The following is a 17096-nucleotide window of genomic DNA, read 5'->3' on the forward strand; positions in this document are numbered from 1 at the left end:
GGTGAAACCCCGTCTCTACTAAAAATACAAAAAACTAGCCGGGCGAGGTGGTGGGCGCCTGTAGTCCCAGCTACTCGGGAGGCTGAGGCAGGAGAATGGCGTAAACCCGGGAGGCGGAGCTTGCAGTGAGCTGAGATCCGGCCACTGCACTCCAGCCTGGGCAACAGAGCAAGACTCTGTCTCAAAAATAAATAAATAAATAAAAAATAAGAAAAATAAAGTGCAAACCTGGGCATGCCACTTCCCAGGGGAAGCTCCTCCCCAAAGTCCACCGACTGAGGCAAGGGCTCCCCAGGCAGCCTCCAGCCTGCACATCTGGGCTCCCATGTGCTCTGCATGGGTCACACCCATCCTTGCTCTGGCCTTTGCCCTTGGCCTGCCCAGGGCAGGCCTGCAGTCCTCACTGTCCCAGCTCCTGTGGCCCCCATCCCTTACCCCTCAGCCCAGGTGCCACGTGCCCACTGCTCCCCATAAACTCTGTCACCATGGTGCCACCACTGCAGGCCACGTGCCTGTGCACCCCACCCTAGGCTGGGGAGGCTGGCCTCGCACGTGGGAAAGGCTCAGCACATGCTCACTGCACCGGACTGGGCGAGCCCCTGCAGCCCGTCCCGGGACCACCCTCCTTACCGTCTTTCCATTCTCTGGTTGCTGGGTTGATGATGCCAAAGAGCTCGTCGCAGGTGACGGCCTTGGGGTCCAGGTCCACGGCGACTGGCTTCCTCTTCAGGTTCTGATAGGTCTTGTTGAGGGATTTGAGGACCTGGCGAAGGTGTGGGTCACTCACGTGTGACTCCATGTTCCTGGCACATCCTGCCCCACTAACCCCAGGACCGTGGGTGGGCCTAGATGCCTTTTTTTTTTTCATTTTTTTTCCTCGAGATGGAGTTTCACTCTTGTCATCCAGGCTGGAGTGCAGTGGTGTGATCTCAGCTCACTGCGACCTCTGCCTCAGGGTTCAAGTGATTCTCCTGCCTCAGCCTCCCGAGTAGATGGGATTACAGGCGCCTGCCACCATGTCCAACTAATTTTTGTATTTTTAGTAGAGACGGGGCTTCGCCATGTTGGCCAGGCTGGTCTTGAACTCTTGACCTCAGGTGATCAGCCCGCCTCGGCCTCCCAAAGTGTTGTGATTACAGGCGTGAGCCACTGCGCCCGGCCCTGGATGCCTTTTATGAACCACGAGGCTGAACCCTTCTCTGGATCAGATTTGCTTTGGGGGCACGTAGGTGAGTTTACACCCCCCAACCATGACCGAGGTGAAGGTGGCCTGGGTGACGGGAAGCTGACTGTCCACTGTGTCTGCAGCCCGCAGGGAGCTGCTTGCCCTAGACCGTGCGAGGCTCTGAAAACATTCACATTACTTTCTTCCTCATGGTACAAGTAATACGCACACACTGAAAAACCATCTAGGAAAACTCCCCATAATCCTCCATTCAGAGAAAATGAGCTTTAAAGACGCAGTTGAGGACATTTCATGTATGTGTATGTCTGAGTTTCTTTTTAGGAAACTGGGTTCATGCAGCCTCTGCCTTATAAAACATCGCTTGTGGTGAGCTTTCCCGTGTGGCTGGCATTGGGAGTGCTCTTAAACAACAGTAGGAGACTCCAGCCTGTGGGCCTGTGGCTGGACACTTGGTTGGCATGGAATTTTCCACGTCACAGACATCAGTCACATCCGCCACCACCCTCCGCATGTCACCACACTCCAGGACATGGCAGGGGACAGGAGGGCGATGGGTCAGGCTGGCCACAGGGACAGGGAGACAAGTGACTGACGTCAAGGAGAGAAGAGCAGGAAGACAAGGAGGAACAGGGAGGGAGGCCTCACCCAGGGACCAGGGACCAGGGACCAGGGACCAGGGACCAGGGACCAGGGGCTGTGGCCACTCCTCCCCACCTCCTTGGCCTCCAGCTTCCTCCCTGGCCCATGACTCAGGCTGGAGGGCTCCCGGGATGTACTGAGTTGGGGTCTCTGGGGTGGCGGGGAGTGATGGAGGGCTGACCCTTCGCCCCAGCCCTCCCCCACCATGCCAGATCCCTGCAGGGTCCCTGCAGGGGTGACGCACCTGAGATTTGCCGCTGCCCGCGTTCCCGATGACAAACACCGAATGGCGGACCTGCAGCAGCTCCTCCAGCTGCACCACCTTCAGCACGAAACTGTCCTCCGCCTGCAGCTTGAGCTCCACGATGCTCTGCTTGATGATCTGGGGAGACATGGATGAGGCTGGGTGAGGAATTGAAGTAGCCTTTCTTCTCACTGGGAGGCTGGGGGGCCTCTTGCCCTCTGGCAGGCGGCCTTGCTCTCCAACGCACATGCCTTTGCAAGTTCTGCTGTCCATGTTGAGAGCTCACATAGCTCCACTGTGACCTTGTGCAGGGGATCGGTTTGCCCGAAGTCCCCCAACCCCAGTTGAGAGACTGACCTCCCCCAGCACTGAGAGAGTGGGGCTGGCCAGGGCCACAGAGACAGCTGTGGCTCCGAGGTCTCTTTGTAGCACCGGGAAACGTGTGTGTGACACGGGTCCCCACCCATCCAACATCAGCGGGAAGCAAGCCCCAGCCAGGCAGGCTTCCCCGGACAGACCCGAGGTCCGGGAGTACCAACCTTTTCAAAATTCAGGTCTCGTTTCCGAGGCACGTCCAGAGCCGGGAAGAGGTCTCCGATCAGTCCCATGAACACGGGCAGGTCGTCGGTCACGATCTTGGGGATGTTGAAGTCCCTCAGCGCCCGCATCAGCACCTGGTCCTCCGCCCGGCTGGGGTCGCCCCTCTTCAGGGAGCCGGCCACCACCAGTACAGACTTGATGGCTCTCAGGCCCCAGTCGTAATGATCCTGCGGGCAGCGGGCACAGGCGGGCAGACGGGCTCACCTTCCCACGGCCAGCAGGCAGGTCCGGAAGCCAACCCTGGCCGCTGCCTGCATCGCAGCCTCCCACCCGCACCCGCCACAAGCTCCAGGACACACACACCTGCTTCGACAGCAGCTCCTTGCACAGGGTGTACAGCGTGATGAACTTCCTGGCCAGGAGGCGGGCTTCCAGAAAGCCCTCGGCCACCAGCATAATCTCGCATATCAGTTCGAAGTCGGGGACGACCATGGCACAGGGCCTGGGGAGGTCAGCGGTGCCCGTGGGCTTCTGCCCACTCCCTCCCCCACCTACACCCCTGCCTGTCCCTCTTCACCTAGGAGAGCACCCCTCGCCTGCCGGGTGGACCACAGCAGAGTGTTGAACCTTTGGGCCCTGGAACCAGGCTCCCAGCCCGTCCGCTCCCTACTTCCCTCCTCCTTCTCCATCCTCTGCTGGGTGCACCTTCAGGCCCCTCCTCAGAGCCACCCCAATCCCCCAACCCTGCCTTCCATCGCTGTGTCCCAGGTGGGGTCCTCCTACCCAGGGGGAAGACAGAGCGCTTTCTAGGAGGCCCTCGCCTGCCTCATCTTGGGAGTTTTTTTTGGAGACAGTTTTGCTCTTGTTGCCCAGGCTGGAGTGCAATGGCACCATCCTGGCTCACTGCAGCCTCCGCCTCCCGGGTTCAAGCGATTCTCCTGCCTCAGCCTCAACCTCCCCGAGTAGCTGCGATTACAGGCATGTGCCACCATACCCAGGTAATTTTTGTATTTTGAGTAGGGGACGGGGTGTCACCATCTTGACCGGGCTGGTCTCAAACTCCCGACCTCAGGTGATCCACCCTCCTCGGCCACCCAAAGTGCTGAGATTACAGGAGTGAGTTACCGCGCCCGGCCATCTTGGGAGTTTTCGATGACTTTTTCCCTCTCCAGCTTGCCCTCTGCCCCTCCCCTCTGCCCACTCCTTGGTACTGGGACGCTGCTGTGGCCGGCCTGGCTTACCACAGCATCACTTTCACCAGGGCCATGTACCTGAATAAGGCTTTTAGGTTCTCGGGTAGCTCCGTGCGCCCGGCGTACCCAGGGTTCATGGTGATGAAGATACCGACAGTGGGAATGAGGCCTATGATCTCTCCCAGGAAATTGAATGTTTTTTTCTTGGCCCGAATTGCATCCTGGACACATTTTACCTGCACATTTGGAGACACAGACATGTTAGCATGGAAATGGCTTCCACAGGCCAGAGGGGCCTTCACATATGTTACAGCATAAGGCTGTGAATTTGCAGGGGACTCCTAGTTTCTTTTTAAAATTAAGCCTTTTATTTTTGAGAAAGTTGTAGATTCACATGTCGTGCAAGAAATAATACAGAAATAATACAGTGGCTCACGCCTGTAATCCCAGCACTTTGGGAGGCTGAGGCTGGAGGATGATTTGAGCCCAGCCTGGTCAACATAGCAAGACCCCGTCTCAACAAAAAATACAAAAGACAGGGATTGGGGGGAAGAAAAAAAATACAAAGGCAATTGTGCATACTCTCTGCCCCATGTCCCCTGATGGGAGCATCTTGCCTAATGACAGTGCCAGTCACAGCAGGGTGGGGGGGTGCGACACTGAGGCCAGCACTGCTGTCACCACGGGGACCCCTATGTCCCCTCTTATAGCCATACCCACTTTCCTCTTGCCCGCTTCCCTCCCTTTAACCCCTGGCAACTGTGTCCTTTGTTTCTGTGATTTGGTCATTTCACAGATGTTATATAAGTGGAATTGTGTCATACACCATCTTCCCAGATGGACTTTTATCACTCAGCAAAATTCTCTGGAGACGCACCCAGGCTGTTGCAGGAAACGTTAAGTATTTCAAGACCTCGTCCCTGCTGAGCGGGGTTCCACTCCCAGCCCTTTTCTGTCCTGTTACTACTTTGGCACTGATCTGTCAGACGACTGGTTAGCAGCCACCTCCGTATCAGACAGTTTTGAAGGTCACCTGTCAGCTACGAGGTTAAACGTAGAGCTTCAGGGGCTGTTGCTTGAGGTCTCTGGAAACCTGTAGAAGGCAGCTGTGGCTCTCCAAGTCGCCACTTGAGGGAGCCCAATACTCGCGGTAAAGCTGCTCCCAGCACCTGCCTTTCCCTGTCTTCCCCACAAGAGCCAAGTCCTGGTGCCCTGGTGATCCCAGACACCCCCACGCCTAGTCTGCTGAGCATGCAGCTCGCCCCCTGGCAGGGCTGGGGCCTGCTTCCGCCTAGGCCAAGCCTCTCCTGCGGTCTCCATTGGTGACTGTGAACATTCAGTGCCCAGAGTAGGGGCTACATCAATATTCTGGGGTTTGTTCATGGACCTCAGAGGTGCTCAGCAACTGTGCGCTCCTGCGCTGCGGGCGAGGGAGAGGGTCCTCATGGCCACAGCCAGCACTGCCCATGGGTTGGGGTCCCCATTCCCTTGGCCATGTGGCCTCTGGCCCTGGGGCTGGGGAATGACTGGGGCAGAGGAAGCAGCCACCCCCAGCCACCTCTAATCCCACAGGCAGACCTGTGTCACCAACGCCGTTTTACAGATTAGAAGGTGGAGGTGCAGGGAGTCCACATCACTGCCAAGCTGAGAGTCAGGGGTTAAGTTGGTGCATAAAGCAGGCTCTCGGCCGGGCGCGATGGCTCACACCTGTAATCCCAGCAGTTTGGGAGGTCGAGGTGGGCAGATCACCTGAGGTCGGGAGTTCAAGACCAGCCTGACCAACATAGAGAAACCCCATCTCTACTAAAAATACAAAATTAGCCAGGCTGGTGGTGCATGCCTGTAATCCCAGCTACTGAGGAGGCTGAGGCAGGAGAATCGCTTGAATCCGGGAGGCAGAGGTTCGGTGAGCCAAGATTGCACAGCTGCACTCCAGCCTGGGCAATAAGAGTAAACCTCCGTCTCAAAAAAAACCAACCAACCAAACATAAACAAACAAACAAACAAACAAAGTGGGCTTTCCACCCAGCTTTCGGGGCTTGAGCAGCCCAGGCGGCATTCGCACGTCCACACCCCACACGCTCCTGGTCTATCCTCTGGTGGGAGGACCTTGACACCGTCAACGCCCTGACTTGCATTTCCTTTTGGAAGAGCACAATTGTTCCAGGACACTAGGTCGGCCTCAGCTTACCTTAGCCCAGTGCTTGTCAACCCTGGCAGGCATCAGGATCACCTGAGGCATTTGTTTAAGATGCAGAAATGCTAATCCTAACAAGTGGGGCCCATGCTGGAGATTTTAACAAGCATGGCCCAGGCCACTCCCCACTCCAAGGTCCCTGCCCCCATGTCGCCGCAGCCACCTCCACTGCACGCTCTGTGCCCCGGCATGGTTGTTCCCAAAATACACGGGCACATTTCCTCCTCTTCCTCCTCTCCCTCCTTTCTTTCCTGCCATTCCCTTTCAGCACCTCCTATGCCCAGCTCTGCTGATACCAGTCACAAAGCACTTTGTCCTTCTTTCCTAAGCAAAATTAATTATTCTCCCACCTGTATTTCCACCTGGAATCCCTAATGAGGGGGCTCAGAGAAGCACATTTAAGTTCTAAGCCTCGCATGTTTTCTCAGCCCTTTTCTTTCTTGCATGGAGGGGAGAGGGAGCACGCTACCATACATGTAACCTGTAATCTGATTCTGTTTTCAATCTGTATGCCTAACCAGGCTGCGGGACCCTGCAGGGCAGAGGCTCACTGGCACCACACCACCCTTCAGTGCTTGGAACATTGCAGACAGGCAAGGAGGGTCTATCTCAGACTATTTCTGTCTATCTCACAGAGAGGCATGTGAGGTCATAGGAAAGCGGACGAGCCAGTTACCCGACGTGACCCCGAGGCCGCAGGCAGGGGACTTTACCTGCACAGCAATCACAGACAAGACTTCCACCGAGATGCGATTAAACTCATCAAAGCAGCCCCAGGCTCCCGTCTGGGCCAGGCCCTTGTAGATATTTCCACAGGACTGGAAAGGGCGAGATGGAGAAAGGAAGAGCTGGGAGGGTGGCAGGGAGGGCGGGCGCTGCAGGGGCCTCCCCCTGCCTCTTCAGCTGTGTTCTCTGCCCACAGCTCGCTCAGGCCCCGGTGCATTGGGGCCTTCCGCAGGCCAGCAGGCAGGTCAGCTTACTGCCCAGGGTAACACCGTGGAGGGCTGGGTACCAGGAAGAGCCCATCCTTTCACCCGTGACCCCCAGAGCTCTCTAGACCCCAGGATGGAAGCTTCCTGGAGTGCCTAACAAGGGGTCTCAGAGAAACACATTTTAAGTTCTAAGGGCATGTTTTCTCAGCGCTTTTCCTTCTTGCATGGAGAGGAGAGGGAGTCCTCTAAGCTGGGATGGGGGCACGTCAAGCAGGCCAGAGGCTTTTCCTCAAGGCATCTGTGTCCCTCTAGGACCCACCTGGGTATCAAAAGGGCTCTTCCCATCTACCCCTGGGATTCCAGGTGGATGATAAGCCCCTTCTAGGGAGATCCAACTTCAGATTTCCCTTTTCTAAAATCCGGGAGGTGGATGTGGACTGCATGGCCTTGACAGTGAACAGGGGCTGCTGGCCCCATCCTCAGCCTCCGGAGGGGTCTCCCAGATGTGGAGCTCGGATCCAAGCCAGGGAGGGGAGACCCTCTGCAGGCCTAGGATCCAAAACTCAGGGATCCATCTCCCTTACCTCCCGCTCTTGCAAGAGGCTGCTGCAGCCTGGAGCTCCAAGGTATCCCCTCCCCTGCCTGGCCTTCTGTGAACTGATGATGTCCTGTGCAGACTCTGATGACTGACTGGCCCGGGCCCGGCCCCTGCTCCCCTCCCAAACCCACCTGGACGCTGCTTGTACCCCACCCCATGCTGAGCCATGGGGGAGGTGCCCACCCCTGTGCAGAGTCCCCAGTTCCGGGGCAATCTTACAACTGAAGCTGAGAGACGGTCACCTCCAGGGCGGGGCCTGGGGCAGGACATTTGGGGCTGCGTCTGTCCACCTGGGAGTCTCTCCAGAGGGACCACCTGAGGGGGATGCCACCAGCAAGCGGGGGCCCTGGCGCCTCCTCCCCAGTGTCATTCACAGGTATCCAGAGACCTGGAGCTCACTGTGGGGCCTTGGAGGTCAGGGTGCTAGGATCTGCTTCTACGTGGGGACTCTGGGTCCGTCCTCCGGACTCCGGGCGCGTACCTTGTAGTCCATCTGCTCAGAGCAGTTGAAGACGTAGACCATGGTGCCCAGGGCTCTGCCCAGGTCCTTGGTCGTCTCAGTCTTGCCGGTCCCAGCGGGGCCGGCGGGGGCTCCGCCCATGATGAGATGGAGGGACTGGGTCAGGGTGATGTAGCACCTGCAAGTGACTGCAGGTGAGCGCATGTGCCAGTGACCCCACGGCTTCCCTGCTTTTATTTTTATTTTTTTTGAGACAGAATCTCACTCTGTCACCCAGGCTGGAGTGCAGTGGTACAATCTTGGCTCACAGCAACCTCTGCCTCCTGGGTTCAAATGATTCTCGTGCCTCAGCCTCCCAAGTAGCTGGGACTACAGGCGCCCACCACCACACCCGGCTAATTTTTGTATTTTCAGTAGAGATGGGGTTTTGCCATGTTGGCCAGGCTGGTCTTGAACTCCTGACCTCAGGTGATCTACCCGCCTCGGCCTCCCAAAGTGCTGGGATTACAGGCGTGAGCCACCGCGCCCAGCTATCACTTTCTCTTTCATTGCAGTTATTACACTTGCTCGGCCCCAGGAGACACATCGGAAGAGGGCAGAAAACCTTCAGCTGTGACAAAGGAACCATCACCGTGGGGCAGAGGCAGCCCAGGTGCCTTTCCCACCTGCGACATTTGGGGAGGTGGGCACTGCTACGAAGACCAGAGTCTGCTCGTGAGGGTCCATAAAACATGACCCCAACTCAGCAGGCCCACAGAGGGGTGGAGAAACTCTCCCAAGGCCACACAGCCAGTGCTGGAACAAGGACACGGTGGGAGAACGGAATGTGAACACACGTCCACCTGACGTAAATGCCCGGTCCCTCCAGCCTCCGCAGCTGACATCCAAGCGGGACAGTTCTAAGAATCTTGGGGAAGGGACCCAAGGGCACACGTGAATGACTCAGGGACAGGCCTTACCTGTCGGTGAGCGGGGTGATGACCAGCCGCGGCGTGTTGCCCAGATACTCGTAGGAATACTGGATTTGGGCATCGCAGATGTTGGCAAAGCAGTGTCGCTTCTCTTCATCCCAGCGATGCCGGAGCTGGGCCTGCCAGGTGAAGGCCTGAGAACTCTCCACCTGCAGGATGAGCCGGAGCTCTTGTTGCCAAGTGGAATGCAAGAGCTAGGGCTGGCTGAGGAAGGCCAGCATGCCTCCAAGGCTGGCCCCGGGTGCCCAGGGAACCCTCCCTGGCTCTCCTTCCCCCTCCAGCACCCACGTCCAACTGTAGGGCCACCCTCAGTGGAATCTCGCTACGGAATGGTACTTCCAATGGGCGGGCACCGCTCCTCTGACCACGATGTGTGGCTCACCGGGGGTGAGTCCGGGCAAGGGGGGTAGGAGGCAGCCGCAGCCAGCAACAGAGTCAGTGCCCCAGCAAGAGGAAGCGGCAGGGTCTGGAGTCCCTGAATGCACTGCCCTGAACCCAGCGACCCCTTGCCCTTCCCCAGGCCCCTGGGACGGGGCGCTCGTGCCTTGGCCACGATCATTTTGGCCACCACGTCCCGCGCGTGCACATCGATGGTGCAGATGGTCATGATCTTCATCCTGTCGCCAGCGTTGAGGTTCCCAATGAGCAGCGTGATGAGTACATTCAGCTGGCTAATCTGCGGGGGACAGGTGCCTTCACTGAGACGCCACGGATGCCCATGTGCACTGGGGGGTCTTGTGGCTGGGTGCCCGCAGCTGCTTCGGGAACACTGCCATGCTTTTGTTTACAGTAATGAAAAACAGGAGCGCCCTCGGTAGGCCCCAGCCAGGCACTGGTCTCACCGTGATGTGGCCCTGATGGGACGCTTTGGAGCCGCTAGCACGGACGTAGTAGAAGGAAATTCAAGGCCGTGAAAGAGAGTGGATGAGAAGCAAAAACAGCTGACTTTAACACCATCCAGCGAGTCTGTATATTTTTACATATAAATCAATTATACACACACAGTGTAGCAGGTTGCATAAGGGAACGTTGACAGTGTCATGCTTGGGTTGTGGAATTACAGGTAAATTTTCCTTCTTTCAAAGATGATCTTTAGTTTCTGTATTTCTGACCAACGACTTTGTTTTGTTTAAGACTCTCAGTAGCATTTGATGATTTTCAGGTGAGAAATCAAAGTACATATTTTTGAAGGTGTCTGTTACCCATGGGGAGAGGTGCCTGGGGCTGCAGTGCGTGGCTGTTATTGGGCCTGTGGAAACGGCGGTTTCGTGGGGCTCAGCCTCTCACAAGAAGGTGCTGCTGGTACTCACCTGACAGGTTTCAGACGGGCACATGGGGCCATACACCTGCTTTTTAAAACAAGTTTTAAAAACGTAACTAACTAAACGCTAGTAACGCACCTGCTTTTTGTTATAATCTTTGATAGCGTTTTCATAGCCTTCCTCCAGCCTGGCAAACGCCAGGCCCACCTCGGTCGTCCACCAGATCTGGGTGCAAGTCAGGGCCACCTGAAAGTAGATGCCCCCCATTGCCCATGCAGTGAGCGATCGCCAGCACCCGCTAACACAGAAGTTCCTGCTGCAAGCTTAGACGGTTTTCCAGGGGACCACAGTTCACAGGGGAGCCCATGAATGCAGAGAAACTTGCCCCTTATCCCAGCCACGAGGCACTGCCGAGCCCCCGCCCGCCTCAGACCTGGGCCGGGTTATCTCAGCCTGAGGCACCGCCGAGCCCCCGCCTGCCTCAGACCTGGGCCGAGTAGTCCAGGATCCACTGCTCCCTCGGCTTCTCTTCGTAGGTCACCACGGCCTCTGGGATTTCGTGCCGGAGGGTGGAGCACATTCGGTCCAGCACTCGATTCAGCCACACTTCCACCTGGGGACGGGAGCCACGGTGACCAAATACAGCCATGTGTGCCTGCCTCTAGTTCCAATAATTTGCTTTGTTGTAAAGGAAAACGTTTGTCATCATCTTCGTCCCAGGGGCAGACATGTCAAGGATTTTACAGAGCAGTAACAGTGACACACCTTTTTTTTTTTTTTAAGACGGAATCTTGCTCTGTCACCCAGGCTGGAGTGCAGTGGCACGATCTTGGCTCACTGCAAGCTCCACCTCCCAGGTTCACACCATTCTCCTGCCTAAGCCTCCTGAGTAGCTGGGACCACAGGCGCCTGCCACCACGCCTGGATGATTTTTTTTTTTTTGGTATTTTTAGTAGAGACGAGGTTTCACTGTGTTAGCCAGGATAGTCTGTATCTCCTGACCTCATGATCCGCCCACCTTGGCCTCCCAAAGTGCTGGGATTACAGGCTTGAGCCACCACGCCCGGCCACACCTTTTGTTTTTAAATTGAGATAGGATCTTGTTCTGCTGCCCTGGGCTGCCCTGCAGTGATGCAGTCACGGCTCACTGCAGCCTCCACTTGTGGGCTCAAGTGATGCCTCCACCTCAGCCTCTCAAGCAGCTGGGACTACAGGTGTGCACCACCACACCCAGCTAGTCAAAGACTCACTTTAAAAATGTGGCTGGGGGCTGGGTGCAGCGGCTCCCATCTGTAATCCCAGCACTTTGGGAGGCTGAGGTGGGTGGATCATCTGAGGTTAGGAGTTCAAAACCAGCCTGGCCAACATGGTGAAACCTCGTCTCTACTAAAAATACAAAAATTAGCTGGGTATGATGACAGGCGCCTGTAATCCTAGCTACTCTGGAGGCTTAGACAGGAGAATCACTTGAACCTGAGAAGTGGAGGTTGCAGTGAGCCAAGATTGTGTCATTGCACTCCAGCCTGGGTGACAAGAGTGAAACTCTGTCTCAAAAACAAACAAACAAACAAATAAACAAAAACCATACCCACAAGTAACTGCTACTGGGAGAAAAAAAACCCTCAAGTGGATAGGAGGGTAGATTTTTTTTTGGAGATGAATTTTTTGGAGACTAAGTCTCGTTCTATTACTCAGACTGGAGTGTAGTGGCGTGATCTTGGCTCACTGCAACCTCTGTCTCCCAGATTCAAATGATTCTTATGCCTCAGCTTCCCGAGTAGCTAGGACTGACTACAGGTGTGTGACACCAAACCTGGTTAATTTTTGTATTTTTAGTAGAGACTGTTTCGGCATGTTGGCCAGGCTGGTCTTGAACTCCTGACCTCAGATGATCTGTCCACCTCGACCTCCCAAAGTGCTGGGATTATAGGCGTGAGCCACCGCGCCCGGCCAGATTTTTCCTGTTAGCTGTAAGCACGGTGCAGGCGGGCCTCACTGGTCTGCGGCTCTGTTTGTAAAGGGTAAACCCAAGAAGCGAATCTGGACAGATGCTGTCACTGCCCCACCCACCCCATCCATGTAGAGCAGCCACAGGTGTGCTGTGCTCAGCTCTTTGAACCTCAGGTTTTCTCGAGTTTTATTTATTTATTTTTCCTACAGCTGATTTACCTCTGCATTGTATTTTCCTCAGGCTGATGTTAAAATGGTTTCTATTGCTTGATCAATAGCTGGGTGGGGAGGGGGCAGCCCGGAAGTTTTGTGACAGCAGAAGGAGGCTGCCCTGAGCTGGGGGACATGCTTGCTGGGGAAGGAAGAGGCTGCAGGGACCACTCTGAGCGGTGGACAGCGCAGCCGATTATTTTGGACAGGCGTTGGGAATTGGTGGTTCAGAGATGTGCAGCCCCCTTCAAAGCAGTCCGTTTGGCAGGTGATAAAAAGGATTCAATGACATTAACAGGGCAGAGACGGGGTCTCACTCTGTCACCCAGGCTGGAGTGCAGTAGCGCGATCTTGGCTCACTGCAACCTCTGCCTCTCGGGTTCAAGTGATTCTCCTGCCTCAGTCTCCCGAACAGGGCTTTTCTCTCATCCTTTCCCCTCCCCTTTCTCCCTAAGGATACACGCATGCTATATGGGTAGAGCTGTGCTAGAAATTCTATGAACAGGTCAGTCCCTTAAGCGTTTTCTAGAGAGGCAGAGGAGAGGAGCAGGGGTGGGCTGGCAGCTGCACAGAGTGGTGGTTCTCTGGATGTCGCTGTCTGAGGGTATGTGCCCCAGACACAGCTGCGCCCTTGTCCTGGGTTCCCTGCGCGGCACGCCCACACACTCACCTGCCCCGAGAGGTCGCACTCCTTATCAAAAACCATGTACTCGTCCTCCTTGCTGTACATTCCCAGGCCCACCTTGAGAGGTTTGTCATTGGCATCGAGCTGGAACTTTAGTTTACACAGGCTATCGAAGAGTTTGGACAGGTGGCGGCTCACCTGGGTGGAGGGGAAAAGCCAGAATTATGCAACGGGGGATTTGAAAGGCACGTGCATGGCTCAGGCTTTCCGTGGGTGGTCTTAGGCATTGTTCTTTTTGGAATATACTCCCCATCTTTGATCAACGTTAACTAAACATGGCTAACTCAACAAAAGGAACCAGCGAAGACTGCTCTGAGTCAGGACACAGAAACCAGGCCAGGAACCGCAGTCCTTCTAAGCCAAATATCCATTCTGGAAGATTTATTTTCAGCCGGGCACAGTGGCTCACACTTGTAATCCCAGCACTTTGCGAGGCCAAGGCAGGTGGATCACGTGAAGTCAGGAGTTTGAGACCAGCCTGACCAACATGGAGAAACCCCATCTCTACTAAAAATACGAAATTAGTTGGGCGTGATGGCGCATGCCTATAATCCCAGCTACTTGGGAGGTTGAGGCAGGACAATCACTTGAACCTGGGAGGTGGAGGTTGTGGTGAGCCGAGATTGCGCCATTGCACTCCAGCCTGGGCAACAAGAGCAAAACTCCATCTCAAAAAAGATTTCTTCTTTTTGAGAAGGCTCTGTCCCAGGTTCCAAGCCACACACTCAGTCTATTCTTGCATATCCCTTCTTCCTGTGTATCCTCTAACCTCTTCCTGTGTATCCTCTAACCTTACGGTCAAAATAAAATATAGGCACTTTCCCTTCACCTTTTTTTTTTTTTTTTTTTTTTTTTTTGAGACAGATTCTCCCTCTGTCACCCAGGCTGGAGTGCAGTGGAGTAATCTGGGCTCACTGCAACCTCTGCCTCTCAGGCTCAAGCAATTCTCATGCCGCAGCCTCCTGAGTAGCTGGGATTATAGGTGCATGCCAACATGCCTGGTTATTTTTTGTATTTTTAGTAGAAATGGGGTTTCACCATATTGACCAGGCTGGTCTCAAACTCCCGACCTCCAGTGATCTGCCTGCCTGGGCCTCCCAAAGTGCTGGGATTACAGGTGTGAGCCACTGCGCCCGACCTCTTTTCTCTTCTAGAAGAGCCTCAAGGAGGCACCTGTTCCTTGCTCCTGGGACCCTGAGATTTACTAGCTGATTGGAGGATGACCCACTGAGAGGTGTGCCTTTCGGAAACAGTGTCTTACTAGGCCTCTGGCATATGACCCATTTTCTAGAAGGGAAAAATGAGGTACAGAGAGGCAAATTAACTTCTCCAAAGCCAGGCCAAGTGCAGAGCAGGATGTGAGATGAGTCCCGCCATGTTTCTGCCATGGCTGGGGACCCCAGGAGAGCTTCTGGTGCAGAGGGCCTCCTGGAGATGACAGAGCACATCCAGGGACACTGTTACCCCATCCTAGGGCAGTTCAGGTAGAGGTGCCCGCCTGGGGTCTGCCATGATGTTGGCTTAAACTCCAGAATGCAGGGGGCCCCGCCTACCTCCACGGGGTCATTGCCATTGGAGAGAATGTCCAGGAGGTCAGCCGAGGAGACAAAATAGAACCTGGGGAAAGCCAGTCTCTTGGTCTCTAAATACTCTGACAAAGCTTTTTCACAGATGGCCAAGCTGGGAGGAAGGAAGGAGAGGAGGCCGGTGACCCCACTCTGTAGGGATGTCTGCCGCCCGCCCTATCGGCACAGGGAACTGGTCATCCTGGAGATGCCCGGACTGCTGTTCACAGGCCCGGTTTAATTCAGAACCTCCTACCAGAGGCTCTCATTTCTTTGCCATCCCCTGACCTTGTGGGCACTCCTGGGCAGGAGGGAGCCTCATGTATTCTCTGGGTCACTGCTTCCTTCAAGGCCAAGGCATTGTGTGGCAGGATGAGGCCGTGGAGCGCATGCTCCCCAGGGAAAGGGAATAGATTAACCCAGGACCCGTGGTTTTGCCCTGTGCTGGCCAGCGGGCCGCACAAGACTTAGGTTCCCTCAGACTTAAGACTTAGGGAATCAGCACCACTGCCTCCCCTGGTCTGGACAGGTGTGAGCCCCACCTCTTCTTCAGGGCCTCCAGTTTATCGTAGAGGCCGGGTTTGCTGGTGGCTTCCACCACGTTGGGTGTTTTTACTGCATCTTCCATCAAGGCCTGGGAAGAGAAGGGGATCGCCAAGGCATTAGGGACCCCGTTTTGTCCAACACAGTCATTTCTGAAATGCGTGGGAGCCACCGGGCTGTGCTCACCTTGAATTCCTGGTCGATGTCATCAAAGCGCTGGGAGTCCTCCGGGAGCTGGGCGCGGATGTCTTCGGAGCCGATGAAGATGCTCTCCAGGTGGCTCCAGGTTCGCTGGACCTCAAACCAGATGGAGATGACGGAGTCCGCCATGGACAGCTTCTGCTGCCAGCTCGTCACCTCCTTCAGGAAGTGGGCCAGGTACTTGGACGTCATCAGGTTCTGCAGCTGTACCTGGTTGTCCTCCAGCGTCTCCACCAGCACCTCGTTGGACTTGAGCATCATGGTGCCCGTCCGTGGGTGCGGCTCGTGCTCGAATTCCATCATGCTCCAGGTACTGTCCAGGGCTTTCAGCACCTTTTGGGGGAAGAGAAATATAAGGTCACTGAGCATTTGGCCTGCAAAGCTCAGGCAGGACCCAGAGTTCCCAGGACGTGGACTGAAGCTCCATGATCAGAAAGCAAAAAGACTCAAACCAACGTATTCACAGGAGCCAAAGGCAGATCCAACCCGAACCTTCGTACCCCGATGACGGATGAATGTGATGTCTGTCCATATAATGGAACATAAGCCACTAAAGGAATGAGGTACAGACACCTGCCACAATGCGGATAAACCTCTTCAGGCCACACGCACAGACCACATAGCACACGTGAAGGAGTTCAGATTGTGCCACCCCAAAATGTGCCATCCTGCAATTGACGATTTCGAGTCAGAGGCACTTGAAGGGCAGCAGATGCAGGAATCTCTGAGCCTCATGCTGTTCCTGGGATGCAGGAGATGCAATTCCCAGGTGAATGATGCTCTTCTGATACCAGAACGAAATGATCATTCTCATCACGAGGATGGGAAGTCAAGATGGAAAGAATCCTGTCCACTCAGAACTTCTTAGAATAGCTCTCGCCTTCCAGCCTCTCACATAGATTACTTTTCTACAACTTCCTCTCTCCGCAACTCACTACTTAAGTGTTCAATGCTAACTGCGTTCGAGTCAGGAAAGTCTTCCTTTCCTCCCGTACCACAGAAAACTTGGATTAAATTATTTGCATACTTTTCTCCTCTTGGTTTGTCTTACGTTAATGGAATTCTCAGACCCAACTGGGAAAAACTCTAAAAGCATAGAGTGAAAGTGCTGCCTCCTCTACCTATGATGCCGTTCCTATGAAAGTGTGGAAGAGGGGGATCTACACAGGGGGGAAGTGGATTAGTGGTTGCCTAGAGCTGGAGATGGGGACACATGAGAAGAAAGGGGTAGGGGATGATAGCTAAAGGATGTAGGTTTCTTTCTGAGGTGATAAAAATATTCTGAAGTGTGTTAATTCTATTATTTATTTTTATTTTTAAAAAAATTATAATTTTTTTTAGGGGCAGGGTCCAGCCCAGGCTGGAGTGCAGCAGCGTGATCACAGCTCACTGCAGCCTCCATCTCCTGGGCTCAAGTAATCCTCCCACTTCAGCCTCCCAAGTAGCTGGGACTACAGGTGTGTGTCACCATGTGCCCTGCTAATTTTTTTTTTTTTTTTTTTGAGATGGAGTCTCACTTTGTCAACCAGGCTGGAGTGCAGTGGCACGATCTTGGCTCACTACAACTTCCACCTCCCAGGTTCAAGAGATTCTCCTGCCTCAGCCTCCCAAAGCGCTGGGATTACAGGCATGCGCCACCACGCCTGGCTAATTTTTGTATTTTTAGTAGAGACGGGGTTTCACCATGTTGGCCAGGCTGGTCTCAATCTCCTGACTTTGT

The 17096-nt window shown here is 54.9% G+C and overlaps 1 protein-coding gene across 1 annotated transcript in view; it reads right to left on the reverse strand.

The window, feature by feature from the left end:
• The window catches only part of DNAH17 (dynein axonemal heavy chain 17), a 152157-nt gene that overhangs the window by 73139 nt on the left and 61922 nt on the right, over nt 1–17096 (reverse strand). The window contains exons 27-41 of the mRNA XM_026455920.1: nt 15362–15709; nt 15175–15266; nt 14621–14747; nt 13053–13205; nt 10710–10835; nt 10361–10468; nt 9505–9636; nt 8949–9109; nt 8011–8167; nt 6713–6817; nt 3881–4038; nt 2973–3111; nt 2609–2836; nt 2070–2207; nt 579–763 (exon numbers count right to left, since the gene is read on the reverse strand). Of these exons, the coding sequence (XP_026311705.1) occupies nt 579–763; nt 2070–2207; nt 2609–2836; nt 2973–3111; nt 3881–4038; nt 6713–6817; nt 8011–8167; nt 8949–9109; nt 9505–9636; nt 10361–10468; nt 10710–10835; nt 13053–13205; nt 14621–14747; nt 15175–15266; nt 15362–15709 (2357 nt within the window). The remainder of the gene's footprint in view (nt 1–578; nt 764–2069; nt 2208–2608; nt 2837–2972; nt 3112–3880; nt 4039–6712; nt 6818–8010; nt 8168–8948; nt 9110–9504; nt 9637–10360; nt 10469–10709; nt 10836–13052; nt 13206–14620; nt 14748–15174; nt 15267–15361; nt 15710–17096) is intronic.

Source organism: Piliocolobus tephrosceles, chromosome 16 (assembly GCF_002776525.5).
Source record: "Piliocolobus tephrosceles isolate RC106 chromosome 16, ASM277652v3, whole genome shotgun sequence".
Taxonomy (NCBI): domain Eukaryota; kingdom Metazoa; phylum Chordata; class Mammalia; order Primates; family Cercopithecidae; genus Piliocolobus; species Piliocolobus tephrosceles.